Consider the following 16,801-nt stretch of genomic DNA (forward strand, 5'->3'; position numbering starts at 1 on the left):
CTTGACGAGGGAGTGGTCTTTGCGGAACGCTGATAGGGGAGGGGAGGGAAATATATCCCTGGAGGTGAGGTCCGTTTGGAGTTGGCGGAAATGACAGCGGATGATACACTGTATACGGAGGTTGGTGGGGTGGTAGGTGAGAACCAGTGGGGTTCTGTCTTGGTGGCGGTTGGAGGGGCGGGGCTCAAGGGCGGAGGAGCGGGAAGTGGAGGATATGCGGTGGAGGGCATCGTCGATCACGTCTGGGGGGAGTCTGCGGTCCTTGAAGAAGGAGGCCATCTGGGCTGTACGGTATTGGAACTGGTCCTCCTGGGAGCAGATGCGGCGGAGACAGAGGAATTGGGAATGTGGGATGGAGTTTTTACAGGGGGCAGGGTGGGAGGAGGTGTAGTCCAGGTAGCTGTGGGAGTCAGTCGGTTTATAGTAGATGTCTGTGTTGAGTCGGTCGCCCGAGATAGAAATGGAAAGGTCTAGGAAGGGGAGGGAGGAGTCTGAGACAGTCCAGGTGAATTTGAGGTCGGGATGGAAGGTGTTGGTAAAGTTGATGAACTGTTCAACCTCCTCGTGGGAGCACGAGGCAGCGCCGATACAGTCATCGATGTAGCGGAGGAAAAGGTGGGGGGTGGTACCAGTGTAGTTACGAAAGATGGACTGTTCCACATATCCTACAAAGAGACAGGCATAGCTGGGGCAACTCCTTTAGTTTGGAGGAAGTGGGAGGATTGAAAAGAGAAGTTATTCAGGGTGAGGACCAGTTCAGTCAGTCGAAGGAGGGTGTCAATGGAAGGGTACTGGTTGGTGCGGCGGGAAAGGAAGAAGCGGAGAGCTTTGAGTCCTTCGTGATGGGGGATGGAGGTGTACAGGGACTGGATGTCCATCGTGAAGATAAGGCGTTGGGGACTGGGGAAGCGAAAATCATGGAGGAGATGGAGGGCGTGGGTGGTGTCCCGAACGTAGGTGGGGAGTTCTTGGACTAAAGGGGACAGAACCGTGTCGAGGTACGCGGAGATGAGTTCGGTGGGGCGGGAGCAGGCTGAGACAATGGGTCGGCCGGGGCAGTCAGGTTTGTGGATTTTGAGCAGGAGGTAGAAACGGGCGGTGTGGGGTTGTGGGACTATGAGGTTGGAGGCAATGGATGGGAGATCCCCTGAGGTGATGAGGTTATAGATGGTCTGGGAGATGATGGTTTGGTGGTGGGAGGTGGGGTCATGGTCAAGGGGGCAATAGGAAGAGGCGTCCACGAGCTGGCGTTTGGCCTCAGCGGTATAAAGGTCGGTGCGCCAAACTACTACCGCGCCTCCCTTGTCTGCCGGTTTGATGGTGAGGTTGGGGTTGGAGCGGAGGGAGTGGAGGGCTGCACGTTCTGAGGGTGAGAGGTTGGAGTGGGTGAGAGGGGTGGACAGGTCGAGTCGGTTAATGTCGCGGCGGCAGTTGGCTATAAATAGATCGAGGGCGGGTAAGAGGCTAGCACGGGGTGTCCAGGTGGATGGGGTGTGTTGGAGGCGGGAGAAGGGGTCGTCAGAGGGTGGGCAGGAGTCTTGGTTGTAAAGGTAGGCACGGAGGCGAAGGCGGCGGAAGAATTGTTCAATATCTCGCCGCGTGTTGAACTCATTAATCCGAAGGCGTAGTGGAATGAAGGTGAGGCCTCTGCTGAGGACTGATCTTTCATCCTCAGAGAGAGAGAGGTCTGGAGGGATGGTACTATTACTTAAATGTAATCAGCATATTGATTTAGTAGATTATGCTCTTAACTTTGGATGTTTGCGTAGTAACTTTTTTTTTCATTCCTCCTCAGCCTTTACGCAAGGTCAAGCTGAGAGTCCCCTTTATCGATTTTCCTTATCGGATGGTACAATAGTCACTGCACAAACCAAGACCAAACTTATACGCAGCCCAGCATCTAATGAGTCTGTTGGCTTTGGCTCTACCCACTTGCTGCAAAGGTACGGGAGTATACTGAAATTTGCAGCTGTGATAGAAAATAAATATTTTTTGTTACTGTATCTTAGACGTGTAGCTTTTATATAATACTTATATTGTAACAGTCAGTCACTTCTTCCTTGTATTTGAAGAAGTAGATTCATGAAGACATTGTGCAATCCACTGACTTCTCGTAAGTTTTTGACTTTCTGTGACATGAAAATTACCGTGTCTGTGAATTCTGTTCTTTAGCAAATCAATAGATGGACTTCATATTTGCACAGGTTAGCTTATCTTTTAGCAATTCCTCACTTGTCAAATGAATTCCTTGCTTCCAACAAAGGCACACCCTACGTCCAAAGTCTCCAGTGTGGGGAAAAAAAATGCTCTCTTTTAACATGGTTATTGTAGCTATGCCACTTGAGTTTATGCGTAAATGAATTTTCATGTAGTAATTTTATTTATGACGAAAATTCAGACTTTGTTTTATGTGATGTTTCCATTGTGAAATATTTTTCATTACTGTCAAAACAGATTTTATATGGACCAGTTATTGAATTGAGTAGAATTGAATTGAATTTATTGTCACGTGTACCAAGGCACAGTGAAAAGCTTTGTCTTGCGAGCAATACAGGCAGATAACAGAGTTAAGCAGTATAGATAAGTAATTAATAGGTAAACAGTGGCAAAAACAAAAACACAGGTACAGGCGAATGTTAAGGGTTTGTCAGTCCATTCAGTGTTCTAAGAACAGTAGGGTAGAAACTGTTTTGAAACTGGCTGGTGCATATGTCCAGGTATCTGAAAGGGAATGCAGATTTTGCCAGTCCAGGATCCAAGCAGTACAGGAAGACTAGTTGCATCACCAGGTCATGCATTTGGTCAGTTTATTTTTAAAACAAATTTGTAAATAAATCTCCATCTTAAAAACAAAAGGTGAATTTTCTGAAAAATTGGCATTGGTTGCAAAAGTTCCAAAAGAACTGATTTTGCTTTTGTATTCTGCTGATTCAAGTTGCAGCAATGCAGCTTATTTTACCTCTGCACATTCTTAGTTGTATGACGTTTTCCTTTGAGGAATGTCAACATCATAACAACTATAATGATTTTTGCTTATCAGCTTTAATTAAACTACACTAGATTACAGCCTAATAACTAACCCAGAAATTGTAAAAATCATTATTTCTTTCTTTTGGTCTGTTGAAGCTTTGAGGAGTTTAAAAATAGAGCTGAAGAGAGAATGGAGATCTTGAGTGAGAGAATAGGGTTAGGTATGTCCAGAATTTTAATGGCATGATTCCAAAATGTGAGATTTAATATTTTTTGAATAAGGTACTATAATTATCAATAAAACCAATTCCATTCTTAGGCCTTCCCAGTGAAAGAGTCTAATTTCCAATATTGAGTCTAACCCCTAATAATTTTTTTTCTACTTACAGGGAACAGAATGGTTGCAGACTGAATCAAACCAACATGGGGCAAGAAATGATGAAAACGCTTGCTACAGCAAGCACAAACCCTTCGAGCAATATGAGCATATCATCAGGGGCAACAGGACAAGGAATGCCGGTGCAAAATAATATGAACTATGGTGCAAATAGTTTGAATGACCCCAGTTCTATGGGGCAAATGGGACGGTTTGGTGCAGCAGGTGGGACAGCTGGTGCAATGAACCATGGGTCTGGTATGCAGACTCCTAACTTACAGGGAAACAGCTATGCACTCACAATGAATAGTCCCCCACATAGTAGTCCTGGGGTGAACACAAGCCAACAAAACCTAATGCTTTCACCAAGGCATCAGGTGAGTCCACGAATGGGACCCAACCAGTATTCTTCAGCTGGTGGAATGCAATCACCAGTAGGGCATATTAACAGCACAGGCAGTAGCACCTTCTCTAGTAGTTCCCTTAATGCACTTCAAGCCATAAGTGAAGGATTGGGAGTTTCACTCCTGTCATCACTATCATCACCTGGTCAAAAGATGGAAGCTTCCCCAAATGTGAACTTGCTCCAGCAATCAAAGATGGGTAGCATGGATCTAAAAGATTCACCTGGCCTTTTTGGGGAACACAACCAAGTTGAGAGCACAGTTGGTCGGCCAGAAAGCAGAGATGCTCATAGTGAACAGAAGAGCATCAAGGAAGGAAATTTAAACCTTTTTGGTAATAACGACAACATGGAGGGCCAGAGAAAATTCCATGAGAACAAAAACAACACCAAGCTGTTGCAATTACTGACCTCCCCTACGGATGACATGGGGCTAACGTCTTTAACAAATCCTAACTTGGATTCCAGTGTTAAGGACTCCTCTCCCGGCATCACAAGTCCAACAGGGGTCTCCTCAACTTCAGCTTCAGCTGGTGGCAATGCTGCTGCAGCCACATTGCATGGTTCTTCTTTACAAGAGAAACACAAAATTTTACACAAGCTGCTGAAGAATGGAAACTCACCTGCAGAAGTAGCCAAGCTTACTGCAGAGGCTACAGGCAAAGAGTCTTGTCAGGATTCGGGAAGTATGACACCAGTTGGAGATGCTGTGATCAAACAGGAACAGATGAGTCCAAAGAAGAAGGAAAACAATGCACTACTGCGATACCTGTTGGATAAAGATGATCCAAAAGAACTCACTTTAAAGGATATTAAGCCTAAAATTGAAGGAATGGACAAAATGGATCCTTGTAATGCAGCAAAAATTTCAGGTTCAATGCAGGTGAAAGATGAAGTGCGCATCAAGACAGAACCAACTGACCAGGTGAAAAAGAGATTGCAGTTTTACTACCTGATTGTGTGTGTGATGCAGAGTTTCATGTTTTATAGCCTATGGTGTTTTATTGCCTGTATTGTGTTTTATTTATAGACATAGATTACTTATTGGTTGATAAATAGAGTTTGCTATTGGATATACAATACCCTGAGAACCCTAATAATAGCATAGTGTGTGCAAGAATTCAAAAGTAGAATTCTGTTTCCCCGACCTCATTTTTTTTCTTAATTGCACACTTATGTTCCTACTTCCTTCTACCACACGCATTCAACAATCAGCTGTGGAAACTGAACTTAATTTATCATTCTGTAATGTAAAACAGATCTATCCTTATTGAAGGAAAGTTTCAGATGGTAGAGCAGATAGGCATATCCTAACTTCTTTGATAGTCTTTCTTGATTATTTCTTACTGTGTGATATGGCACAATCTGATTTTTAAAAAGATATAGACATGCTTTGGAATATGCTGTAGGTTGTAGCATATTTTTTCAGGTTCTGATTGTCGCCTGTTGATTGGCAACAATCATTTCATTAATTTAGCAAGTTTACTTACTGCTCAAGTCACTTAATAGTGATACATTACTCCTTGATGAAGAATGTTTTTGAGTATGGCTGCCATCCAGAACTTTGACCAGAGTGGTTGTTAGCTAACTGTTAATACTCGGAAAATATCATCACTTAATCAATTGTATTCTTATGTGAAAGCACACCAACAGACCTTTTAGTAGAATAACTGGTTACAGGCAGAAGCAAAACCTGAGTGTGGTGCTGGAAAAGTACAGCAGGTCAGGCAGCATCGGAGGAACAGGAGAATCGACACTTCAGGTAGAAGCCCTTCATCAGGAATTATTTTATGTAAAAACTTTGTACATGATTAGCTTTATTTAATGAGAAATATGTCATTTGTCACCAAGTATTGTGGCATGTATAGATAGTGAAATTCAATTCTCCAGGAATATACATTAAAAAAATTGGTGACAAGAGAAAGATGATCCAAACTGAGAGGTTCACAGTACAATTAGAGAATGAATGATGAAGGGCTTTTGCCCGAAACATCGATTCTCCTGCTCCTCAGATGCTGCCTGACCTGCTGTGCTTTTCCAGCACCATACTCTCGACTTGAATCTCCAGCATCTACAGTCCTCACTTTCTGGGTGATTTGCCCCAGTATTATCCTGAGTCTGGGAATAACAGTACTATGATAAACAAGAAAAAACCTAGTTGATTCCCTGCTATTCAAGGGCACAGAGGCCATTTGTAATTTCAGAGCACTTCCCCTTGAAGAGATCAGTTTTACTCTCTGCAGACTATTGGGTGACTCTGAACCCTAAGGGGACAAGCGCACCTCTTGGGCACATGAGGTGGACCACAACCATTCCCATGTGTATTTGAGCAAACCGTTCAGGCTAATGCCAAAATAACATTTAGATGACCCTGAAATTTCAGATGGGTTGAGACAGAAGCAGCTGGTAGTTGATTAAAAGTTTCATTCTGCTCATTTTCTGTTCCTTTGATCTGCACTTGACTTAATTGAAATATTCACTCTCTCACTGCACTGTGAACCTCTCAGTTTGGATAACCTTTCTCTTGTCACCATTTTTAAAATAATTTTTGTTATCATATGTTCTTTCCAGAATTAAATTTTACTATCTAACCATGCGCACAATACTTGGTGACAAATGACCTATTTCCCATTAAGTAAAGCTAGTCATGTACAAAATTGTTACGTAAAAGAATTTGAAAAGTTGCTTCTGTTGAATTCTGTCTCTAAACAAAGTAAAAAATATATTTAGGTACCTGATGCTTTGAGCAAACAACCAGTTATTGTATTATTTACTATAAAATTGTCGTTAGTCAAGGTGGGCCTTAAACTCCTAATATTTATGTTTTTCCTATATTTTATATTTCAGACAAGCAATGAATTGGACACTTTAGATGATATTCTGGGTGATTTGCCCCAGTATTACCCTGAGTCTGGGAACAGCAGTACTATGATAAACAAGCAAGCAATGTTTCAGGATGTCATGGCATTTGAGAGAGGTCATTCACCTTCCCCAGGAACATCAAAGCAAATCCGTGGCAGTAAGTTGATAGTGGATTAATTTTCTATATTAAGGGAAGAAAAGCTGCACCACCACCTGTCTAAGGCTGATAATATATATAGCTTTTAACATGCAGGAAACATTCACCTTTAAACTTACATTTTAAACGAAGTGCATCCTAACCGAGATTGGACTATAGAGCTGAACTGCCAAAGAAATTTTGAGGGTTGTGATGATTGATGATTTGATGGTGAAGAGAGGATGCATTAGTTGGAAAAGACATACCAAAATAGTTTAGTCAACAAAGGAGCAAGACATATGAGCATGCAAATTAGGAGCAGGAGAAGGCATTTCTTCCCCTTGATTCTGCTCTGTCATTCAATAAGATCAACATTTCCAGCAACCACCAATTTAACTTTTGCCTTCCTTGGCCAATCAAGTATCTACCTCTGCCTTAAAATATTCGATGACCCCACTTCTGCAACTCCTTGGGGAAGACCCCACAGAGATTTGGTTGCTGAGATTTGGTTATGGGTTGTCATGTTTTGTGTGAAGAAGTCTCTTCTCTGGGAATGTTGGGTGGAATATACCAAAAATCAGACAGTTAGGTGGGGAGAAAGGCTGTCACATACAGTTCATGTGATATAATTTACTGGAGAATTAGTATGGTGTGTTTATTATATTGCTCAGTAATTGCATATAATGTCTAAGAGATTCTTATTTATTGTCTAGATCTTGATCCCAAAACAAGGCACACAATATTTCTGTTTTGATGTGGTTTTCAGAGAATTTGGTGGTAGCATAACTTTGATAGTATTTCTTTCTTTAAATCAATATCTTGTGACAGGTAATAGACCGTGATTCAGGTCTCTGTTCACATTAACTTACCCTTGAATTTGAAGCTTCCCTTGAATGGAGGAGACAAGTTAAACTAAAGTTTGCCTTTCAGTGACAGAGAACTTTCTTGGGCTCTCTTACCCCAGTTTCCCCTTTTGGTGCTGGAAAGAAGCACATTTTGACAAATGGCCATAGACCTGAAAGTATCCTTTCACACAAAACATGAAGGTTCAACAACAAAGACTGGAGGACCTGAGCAAAGTCCCTTCTTTCTCTTTTGATCACTGTTTTTATACAATTTCCAAATGCTCCTGTACTTAGCAATCATCCCATCATTTGTTGAAGCACTTATTTTTCATACACCAGACACTGACAAGACACAGTTTTGCAGCAAGAATATGTTGGAGGCAGGATAATTACTAGAATCTGGGATACCGGCAAGTCCATCTTATTAGATGCTAAAGTATGCTTCAGGTATATCTGTCTTCCTAGCACCCAGATAAATGATGGGAAGGAGATGGTAAAAATCAGCTGGTATCAGCAATACATTTTCTTTAAAATATTACTTTTGAATAAATTTGAAGCCTTAAGTTATGCAGGATAGAAAATTTCTTAGAAAGTGACAGGTTCATCCTCATATACAGTATTCACAAATATAAATTACCTATATTGAAAAATAGAATTTTGAATTTATACTGCATTCACTGAGTTTATTTTCAAAACTATAATAGCCAAATAAACATGCCTGTTTTCTTTTCGTGGTGTTGAACTTACTTGATATCGCAAATTCTTTCCTGAAATCAAATGTTGATTACTTATTCAGGTTATGAATTATTAATTTCTTCTCTGAATTTTTAGAACAGAGACTTTACATTGCAACCAATGTTTTTTTTTAAAAGTCATGTTTGAAAATGCAAGCATTTGATTTCAGTAGTGTCTTTAAAGTCTTCAGAGCATCCCAATGTATTTCACATCTAATTCATTACTTGCAAGTGTCATCACTTATTTTGAGCACAAACATCAATGAGATAAACTAGGTACTTTATTTTGGTAATTGGCTAGAATATAAATTCATCACGGTACTTTAAGATAAAGTTGAATCCACCTACGGAATTTTTATAACCAACTTAGGTAGGGCGAGGCAGATGGGTGATTGCATTTTCTGCATTTTTTTTTCCTCATAGTTCAAAAGCTATTCTTGCACAAGTGACATCCACCTTCAATCTTAATCATATAATGCTTTTCTGGTTCAATGTTGTACTTTCATTAATATCGGCTTGCATTTGAAAAGGGAGCGTTGATGGTTTTGCTCAAGAAATAGTTTTGAGCCAACTAAGGGAAGGAAATTGAATTGCTGCATGGTTAAAATTAAACTACTTGATTAATTACCATTATTATGAGCTTCCCTGAATCATTTTTACATTAATATAACTGTTGTGCTTGAAAAACATTTAATATTTTGTGTTTACTACTTCTGTAATAGTTGACAGAATATTTTATCAAAAATCACATCGATCCATTTCTGACCCTTCTAACCTGAGTACTGAGGAGAAATTTTCAATTAATTATTAAGAATTACATTTTAATTTCCTTGCCTTCACTTACTTCAAATACTAATACAAAAAATGGAAACCAATTTAATTGGCGTAATAATTTTTATTTAAAAGTTCTTTATAGATATGGAAAAACATAAAAGAAAACTCAGGAGAAGGTCATTGGAATAGAACTAAATAACTCTTTTGAGAGCGATGTGGAGACTTGATGCTTAGAATTGTCTCTCTAAATGTAATGATCAATGTCTATTATAGAGATTTATTCTGTTTTATCCCAGGAAAAATAGAGTTGAGGCCTACTAACCGGGTAACATTTTTTGTCAATCTATTAGCTTTAGGCAGTCCACCACCAATGCAGCCCTCTAGACCACGGTTTAACCGGGCCATGTCATTGGACATAAACAGTCAGGGCCAGCCCAGTGCAGGACTTGGTCCTCCACTGAGAACCAGCAGCCCATACGCAATGATGGCAAAGCAAGCAATGTTGGCAAACCGGATGGGAGGCAGCCAAGAAAGTTTTGTGGGGAGTGCAGGTATGTGTCCAGTGTTTGAAGTATATGAAAAAAATGTAATACAGGAAAGACTGTGTAGAAATCTTCAGACCTTTGCCAAATTTCACTTTGTTTCTTGCCCCTTAGTCCCTCAGAAAGAAGAAATGTAGTTTGTGTACCAAAATCATAAATTTGTTGTTGAAGGGCATGTTTATAATCTATACGGTGTAAAAGTGAAACCCTGTTTACTTATAGTTTATATGGACCATATTGTGTCAAAAAGTTTATTAATACAAATGCAAATGAGTGACTAAACAACTGAATATGAATGGGATTGAAGGTTATAGGGAAAAACATGTGAACGTTCCTTAAAGGAGCACAGTAGAAAAATGGTTCTCTAATTGTTGTTTAGTCATTGAATCATCAATTCATTGCCACTATCCATTTGCTGATAGAAAGTGAGAAAGGACTTGTACGTAATTTTTTTCTTTGAAACTTCTCAAGTGCTTTATTGTCAATTAAATATTTTTGTCACGTATTGCTGCTGTAATTTCAAAATATTAGCTACTTTAGGCACACAGCTCCAAAAATAGAAACATTACAACGACCAGATGGTCTGTTTTTAGTAATGCTAACTGAAAAATAACTATTAGCCAGGACATTGGGAGTAACTCCTTTGATCATGTTCAAAGTATTGCCATGGGATTGTCTACATCCACTTGAGGGGGAAGACAGTTCAACATTTCATGCAAAGGACAGATCAATATTCCTCAATTCTTGAGTTAATTGTTTAAAAACTCATGGAGTAAGTTATATGAACTTCATTTTTAAAGAACATAATATGTTAGGCAGAATGCAGCTTAGAAGTAGTTGTAAATGATTTGTTAAGATTTGAAATGATAGAATAAATGACCTTTGTTGATTCTATATTTTCTGCTCTTAACAATTTTAAGAGAACTTTTATTGCCCTTTCCACGCAGTTTTTTTAAGACCTTTGATGCAAAAATTGATTTAAAAAAGGAAATAGATTCATGATCCTTTGTGGGTCTTTTTTTAAAAAAATCAACATTTGGGTAATTTATACTTGTGTTTCTTGAATAATTGAACAGCTCCTTGGAGTTTCTAATGACACCCCCAAGGAATCTGTGCTTGCTCACCACTGACTAAAATTGTGTTTAAAAAAAGCATCGAAACAATGCCTGGGGCTTGCCTTGATTTGTTTGTGTCCCTATGTACTTGTGTTGCCATCTTTAATGGAAATGTACCTCATAATAAGACCACTCTGTAACACTTTGTCTGCTAAAAACTCCTGAATTTGAAGTGTTCATATTCTCCTTCCAGGTAATACTTTATATTTTTATACATTGAACTTTTCAATCAGCCCAACCTGCTGTTCTAGGTTGTCCTCCTTCAACCTTTTTATGACTATGTTCTGGCTTATGATAGTATCAACAACAAATTTTAATATCATTCCTTAAATTCCTTCGTTCAGATCATTTATAAATAAATATATGAACAGTCCAGAATACCTGTATTGGAACATCACTATGAAGAATTAATACCCTTTTACCCTAGTCCTCCACCCACCTCTTCCAATGCAACCACAATTCCTTTAGCTCCACATGCTATTGTAATTAGACTTTTCTGCATTGTTAGAGTTACTGTCTTTTGAATGTGACATTGATCTCCGACCTCTTCTGCCTTTTTAATTTAATTCGTTGGATGTTGAAATTGCTGCCTAATCCTAATTATCCTTGAGAAGGTTGTAGTGAGATGTCTTTTTGAACCACTGTAGCGTATGTGGATCCATAGTGTAGAGAGGGAATTCCAGGATTTTGACCCAACAGCAATGAAAGAGCAGTGATATCGTTCTAGGTTAGGATGGTAAATGTCTTGGAAAGGAACTTGCAAGTAGTGATGTTCCTATGTATCTGCTGCTTGAGTTCTATAAAATGGAGGTCACGGAGTTGGCAGGTGCAGTCTGAGGTGTATTAATGAATTGTTGCAGTGCATTCTTTGGCAAAGTTCATACTATTGCAACTGTGCATCAGTGATGGAGGGACTGAATGTTGAAGGTTTGAGATGGGGTGCCACTCCAGTAGGCTGCTTTGTCCTGGATGATATCACGTTTCTTGAGTGTTGTTGGAGCTGTACATATCCTGGGAAGTGTGGATATTCCATCTCTCTCTTCACTTGTGCCTTATAGAACAGACTTTGAGGAATCAGGAGTGAGATACTCACTGTATCACTCTAAACCTTTGACCTGCTCTTATGGTTATGGCTAATCCAGTTCAGTTTTTGGGTCAGGACATTGACAATGGGAGAACTAGCAATGGTATTGCCATTCAGTGCCGTGGGATGATGGTTGGAATCTCTCTTGTTGGATGTGATCACTCACTGGCACATGCTGAGTAGGGATTGCTACTTGCTCTTTATTACCCCAATCTGAATGTTGTTCAGCTCTTGTTGCATTGAGACACTGATTGCCTCTATACCTGAGGAGTTAGAAATAGTGCTGACCATTATGCAATCATCAGCAAAAATCCCCACTTTATGATGGAGGTAAGGTCATTGATGAAATAGCTGAAAAATGGTTGTGCCAAATTTGATCGAGTTTTTTGAAGAGGTGGCCAAGAAGATAAATGAAAGCAGAGTGATAGGTGTTGTCTACATAGACTTTAGCAAGGCCTTCAACAATTTTCTGCACGGTGGACTGGTTAATAAGGTTAGATTACATAGGATCTAGTGAGAGCTATCCAATTGGATACACAATTGGCTTGAAGGTAGGAGACAGAGGATGGTGGTTAAGGATTGTTGTTCAGACTAGAGAGGCCTGTGATTAGTGGTGTGCTGCAAGGATCAGTGCTGGGTCTATTGTTGTTTGTCATTTATATAAACGATTTGGATGAGACAATAGGAGATATGGCTAGTAAGTTCACAGATGACACACACATTGGTGGTATAGTGGACAGTGAAGAAGGTTATCTAAGAATACCACAGGATCTTGATGAATTGGGCCAATGGGCCGAGGAATGGCAGATGGTTTTTAATTTAGATAAATGAAAAGTGTTACATTTTGGTAAGACTAAGTAGGGCAGGACTTATACAATTAATGGTAGGGCCCTGGGAAGTGTTGACAAACTGAGCGACTTAAGAGTACAGGTACATAGTTCCTTGAAAGTGGCATCACAGACAGCATGGTGAAGAAAGCATTTGGCATAGAACATTACAGCGCAATATAGGCCCTTTGGCTGTCGATGTTGCACCAACATGTGAAACCAATCTGAAACCCTTCTAACCTACACCTAAACATTTTCATCCATATGTTTATCCAATGACCACTTAAAGGCCCTTAAAGTTAGCGAGTCAACTACTGCTGCAGGCAGGGCATTCCACGCCCTCTCGTATTCCCTGAGTAAAGAAACTACCTCTGACATCTGTCCTACATCTATCACCCCTCAATTTAAAGCTATGTCCCCTCGAGCTAGCCATCACCATCTGGGGTAAAAGGCTCTCCCCAAATTGAGGGAGCATAAGTTGTGATCACAAAGCAAGGAGGCTTCAAGAGATTTTAGACAGGATAAATTAATGGGATAAATCATGGTAGTTGGAAAATAATGTACAAAAGCACCAATTGTTCTGTTTGATGAGAAATAAAGACAGAGTATTTCTTAAATAGAACCAACAGGAATTGGAGAAGAACTGTGTGTTTGGAGTTATACCTCCCATGTGATCTGGAAGTCAATCGCATCAACCGCACAACTCACTGTAGGACATCCTCTAACTACTGAATTACAGCACTGAAACAGGCCATTTGGCCCAACCTGTTTTTGCCAAACAAATGTCCTAAACTGATCTTGTCCCATTTGCCTGCATTTGGCCAGCATCCCTCTAAACCTTTCTAATCCATGTACCTGTCCAGATGTCTTAAATATTTTAATGGTACCTATTTCTACCACTTACTCTGGCAGCTCATTCCATATGCACACCGCTGTCTCTGTGAAAAAGTTGCCCCTCAGGTTCCTTTTAAATTTTTCTCCTCTCACCTTAAACCCAAGCTCCCTAGTTTTGGAGTCCTCTACCCTGGGGATAAGAATGGCAATTCAGCCTATTCCCCTCATGATTTTATGAACCTCTGTAAGGTCACCCACAGCTCCTATGTTCAAAGGAGAAAAGTCCCAGTCTATCCAGCCTCTCCTTATAACTCAGACCTTCCAGTCTCCGTAACATCCTAGTAAATCCATTTTACACCTCTCCTAGTTTAATACCATCCTTCCCATAGCAAGGCAACCAGAATTGTATGCACTTTTCCAAATGTAGCCTCACCAATGTCTTTAACAGCTGTAAAATGATATCCCAACTGCTCTGCTCAATGCTCTGATCAATCCAGTTATTACATCATTTATAATAGCTTTACAGCTTTTCCCTACTATTGACGTCTGCACTTCCCCACTCTTCCTCCATTCTTAAGTTGTTTCCAGAATCTTTCCAGAATCTCTAATTTTTAAAGATAACTCACCAAGGTATTTAATTTCTCTCTAGTTGCCACTTTTATCCCAGAGGATTTATCAACCTTTAATTCAGTTTGCTTTTCAACTGTAATCTCCTTACTTATGTTATTTTCTTCTGTCATGGGTGTAATCCATATGTAGGGTACTTTCTTTTCACTTCTCTAAGCGAGACATGGTTGTAAAAACCTATCTGGTTTCACTAATTGACGCAAAGTCGTCATCAGACTGGCTTTTAATTCCAGATTTGTTAACTGAATTCCAATTTTGCCATCTTTTGTCATTGTATTTGACCCTTGTTCCCATAGTAATAGCCGAGGCCTCTGGATTATGAGTGAATTGACAATACCACCATATTTAATGAATGTATAAGAAGACAAGCCAGCACATCTTCCACTGTCCAAGACAGCATGTACCCTTCAACTGATGCACTAAGAAACTGAGAATTTGGTTATTTATTTACTTTTGTTTGGGAAATATTTTAATTCAGTGGCATGATGGGAATGTACTGTCAGCTTACTGTCTGTGATCTATAGATTAGGTAAATTTTTATACAGATGTGAACTGGTCAACATTCTAAACTGGACTTTTTTAAACTTTAAAGTTGTAATTATGGAAAGAATATTGATCTATTAACACCAGTTCAGAATGTGATATGACGTGAGCTTTTTCATTGTTTAATACATGTTGCATTTTGTCAGGTTCACATGGAGGTTTGAACATTGCTCAACAAACTGCCATGGCAACAGGAGAGTGGGGATTGCCAAATTCTTCTGGGAACGCGGGGCCCAATGCTATGATCAGACCAGGTTCAGACTATAGTTCGTCTATCCAAAGAACTATGGTGGGTAACTCCTCACTTGGAATGCAGATGCGGTCTAATGGACAATCCAGTGCGAGAGCATTGCTTCAGCAACAGATGATGGGATTGAGTAAGTTTTTCTACTCCTCTTCTTGCCATTCAACTTGACCAAATCTGTCGGAAATCAAAATATCACAATTCTGTGCTTTGATTAAAGAATAGGGTAAAGCTTAATGAATTTTCAGCTGACTTCTAAAGTCACTTTGATTGTTGCAACGCTCACTCCTCTATCTGCTAATTACTGTACACTTTTATAACATTGCGTGATAAGAGCAGTTGGTTCATTCCTGTTTCATTCTTGTTAAGAATTACTGGACAGTGCTGTTGTTACAATGTAATTTTTCTATGCAGCATAAATCTGTAAAATTATTTTTGAATTTAGAATAAACTAGACTGAGGATCAGGTTGGGTTCAGCTATAGTCCATTAATCTGCCATTGCGTACTGTGTAGTCTTAGACAGGAAGAATGGCTCCACTAGGGGTTCTGGAAAGTGGCTATGAATGACTCCAGCATTGGTCAAAGAGTGGTCAACATCGGTGAGAGAATTTTAAAATGGGCATCAGATGTAATATGGTTTTTGTCTACCTTGATGTTATGGGTCATGCTGTTGGAAATGATACTGTGTGATTGCAAGATACAAATGAGAGCAGGGAAGAAAAATTGCAGTACTATCTGAACTGTTTTTAATCTGCTTCTGAGTTTGAGCTGTACTGGTAGAGGCAGAGGAGCAGGATCACAATTGCATCCTCATAGCTGGAGACTTTTAGTCAAAATTCTGATTGAATCGGGATAAAGATATGCAAATGTATTTTTTTTTCTGTGCAGTATCCATAGTTTAAAAGTTTACAGTGTTTTTATCATAAGTGTTCTCATATTACCTAGGACCTTCAGAAATGGATATGGGTCTTGGAGGTCCACAGTTTGCGCAACAGCAAGGTCCAACCAATCCAGCTACATCATGGTCAGAAAGTGTCCTTCAGATGGAACAAGGAACTTCAGGCAACCAGAGCAGGTTAGCTTGTCAGTTATGCTATAAGAAATAGTTAATTTAAGTTTTGTTTAAATGAGGATACACATTTTTTATTGATACCAGTTGGTCTTTGTTGTTTTTATGGTTACTTCACTTCAAGCATTCCCAGGTCAGATATGAAATTGGAGGGTACTGTTTGGAACTACCCAAACTGTGGCCCAGTCCTAGCATACTGCATCATCCATCCCAACTTTTACCCATTTTGAGTAGAAATTAAAATAAAGAATTAAAAGTGTGCTTCTGGCTGGTTTTGGATAGAAAATACAACTAGAAGCCAAGAGTAACACAGACAGTTCATAATTACAGTGAAAAAAAACATATTAAAGAAGCAAAGAGGGATTGAGAGAAAATACTGTCACCCAATGGAAGTAATATTTCAAAATTGTTTATAGGCATATGATACTAAAAGGTGCCAGAGATCATAGGGCTGCTGCCTCATTAGAGAGGGAGGCCTGAGATAAATGTGTGGGTCACCATGCCTTAAAAGAGGGGTGAGGTTGAGAAGCTGGGACTTTTAATAAGACTGATGAAAGGATGAATAGGGTTGATTAAAAGTAATTTACACCAGAAGCGGGGCATATCTGAAGTGTTAAGTCAATGTTTTTTATCAATCGTTATCAATGAAATAGTTGCTGACCAGGCTGTGGTAACAGAACAGGAAACGCTGTCACGAGAAGGGTTCAAAATGGATCAGAAGGAAGTGTTTAATAGATTTTGTCATACTTAAACGTGACAAAGCACTGAGACCAGTTGAGATGACTCCAAGGATATTCACAGAAACACACCTGTGT

The 16,801-nt window shown here is 39.7% G+C and overlaps 1 protein-coding gene across 5 annotated transcripts in view; it reads left to right on the forward strand.

Moving 5' to 3' along the window:
* The window catches only part of LOC132822980 (nuclear receptor coactivator 3-like), a 261,185-nt gene that overhangs the window by 225,389 nt on the left and 18,995 nt on the right, over positions 1 to 16,801 (forward strand). For 4 of the 5 annotated variants that reach the window (XM_060836469.1, XM_060836472.1, XM_060836470.1 and 1 more), the window contains exons 10-15: positions 1,796 to 1,943; positions 3,360 to 4,674; positions 6,597 to 6,768; positions 9,451 to 9,651; positions 14,819 to 15,049; positions 15,863 to 15,992. In XM_060836469.1, coding sequence (XP_060692452.1) covers positions 1,796 to 1,943; positions 3,360 to 4,674; positions 6,597 to 6,768; positions 9,451 to 9,651; positions 14,819 to 15,049; positions 15,863 to 15,992 — 2,197 coding nt within the window. The remainder of the gene's footprint in view (positions 1 to 1,795; positions 1,944 to 3,359; positions 4,675 to 6,596; positions 6,769 to 9,450; positions 9,652 to 14,818; positions 15,050 to 15,862; positions 15,993 to 16,801) is intronic. The other variant, XM_060836473.1, reaches the window with a different exon arrangement.

This window comes from Hemiscyllium ocellatum, chromosome 15 (assembly GCF_020745735.1).
Source record: "Hemiscyllium ocellatum isolate sHemOce1 chromosome 15, sHemOce1.pat.X.cur, whole genome shotgun sequence".
NCBI classification, from domain to species: domain Eukaryota; kingdom Metazoa; phylum Chordata; class Chondrichthyes; order Orectolobiformes; family Hemiscylliidae; genus Hemiscyllium; species Hemiscyllium ocellatum.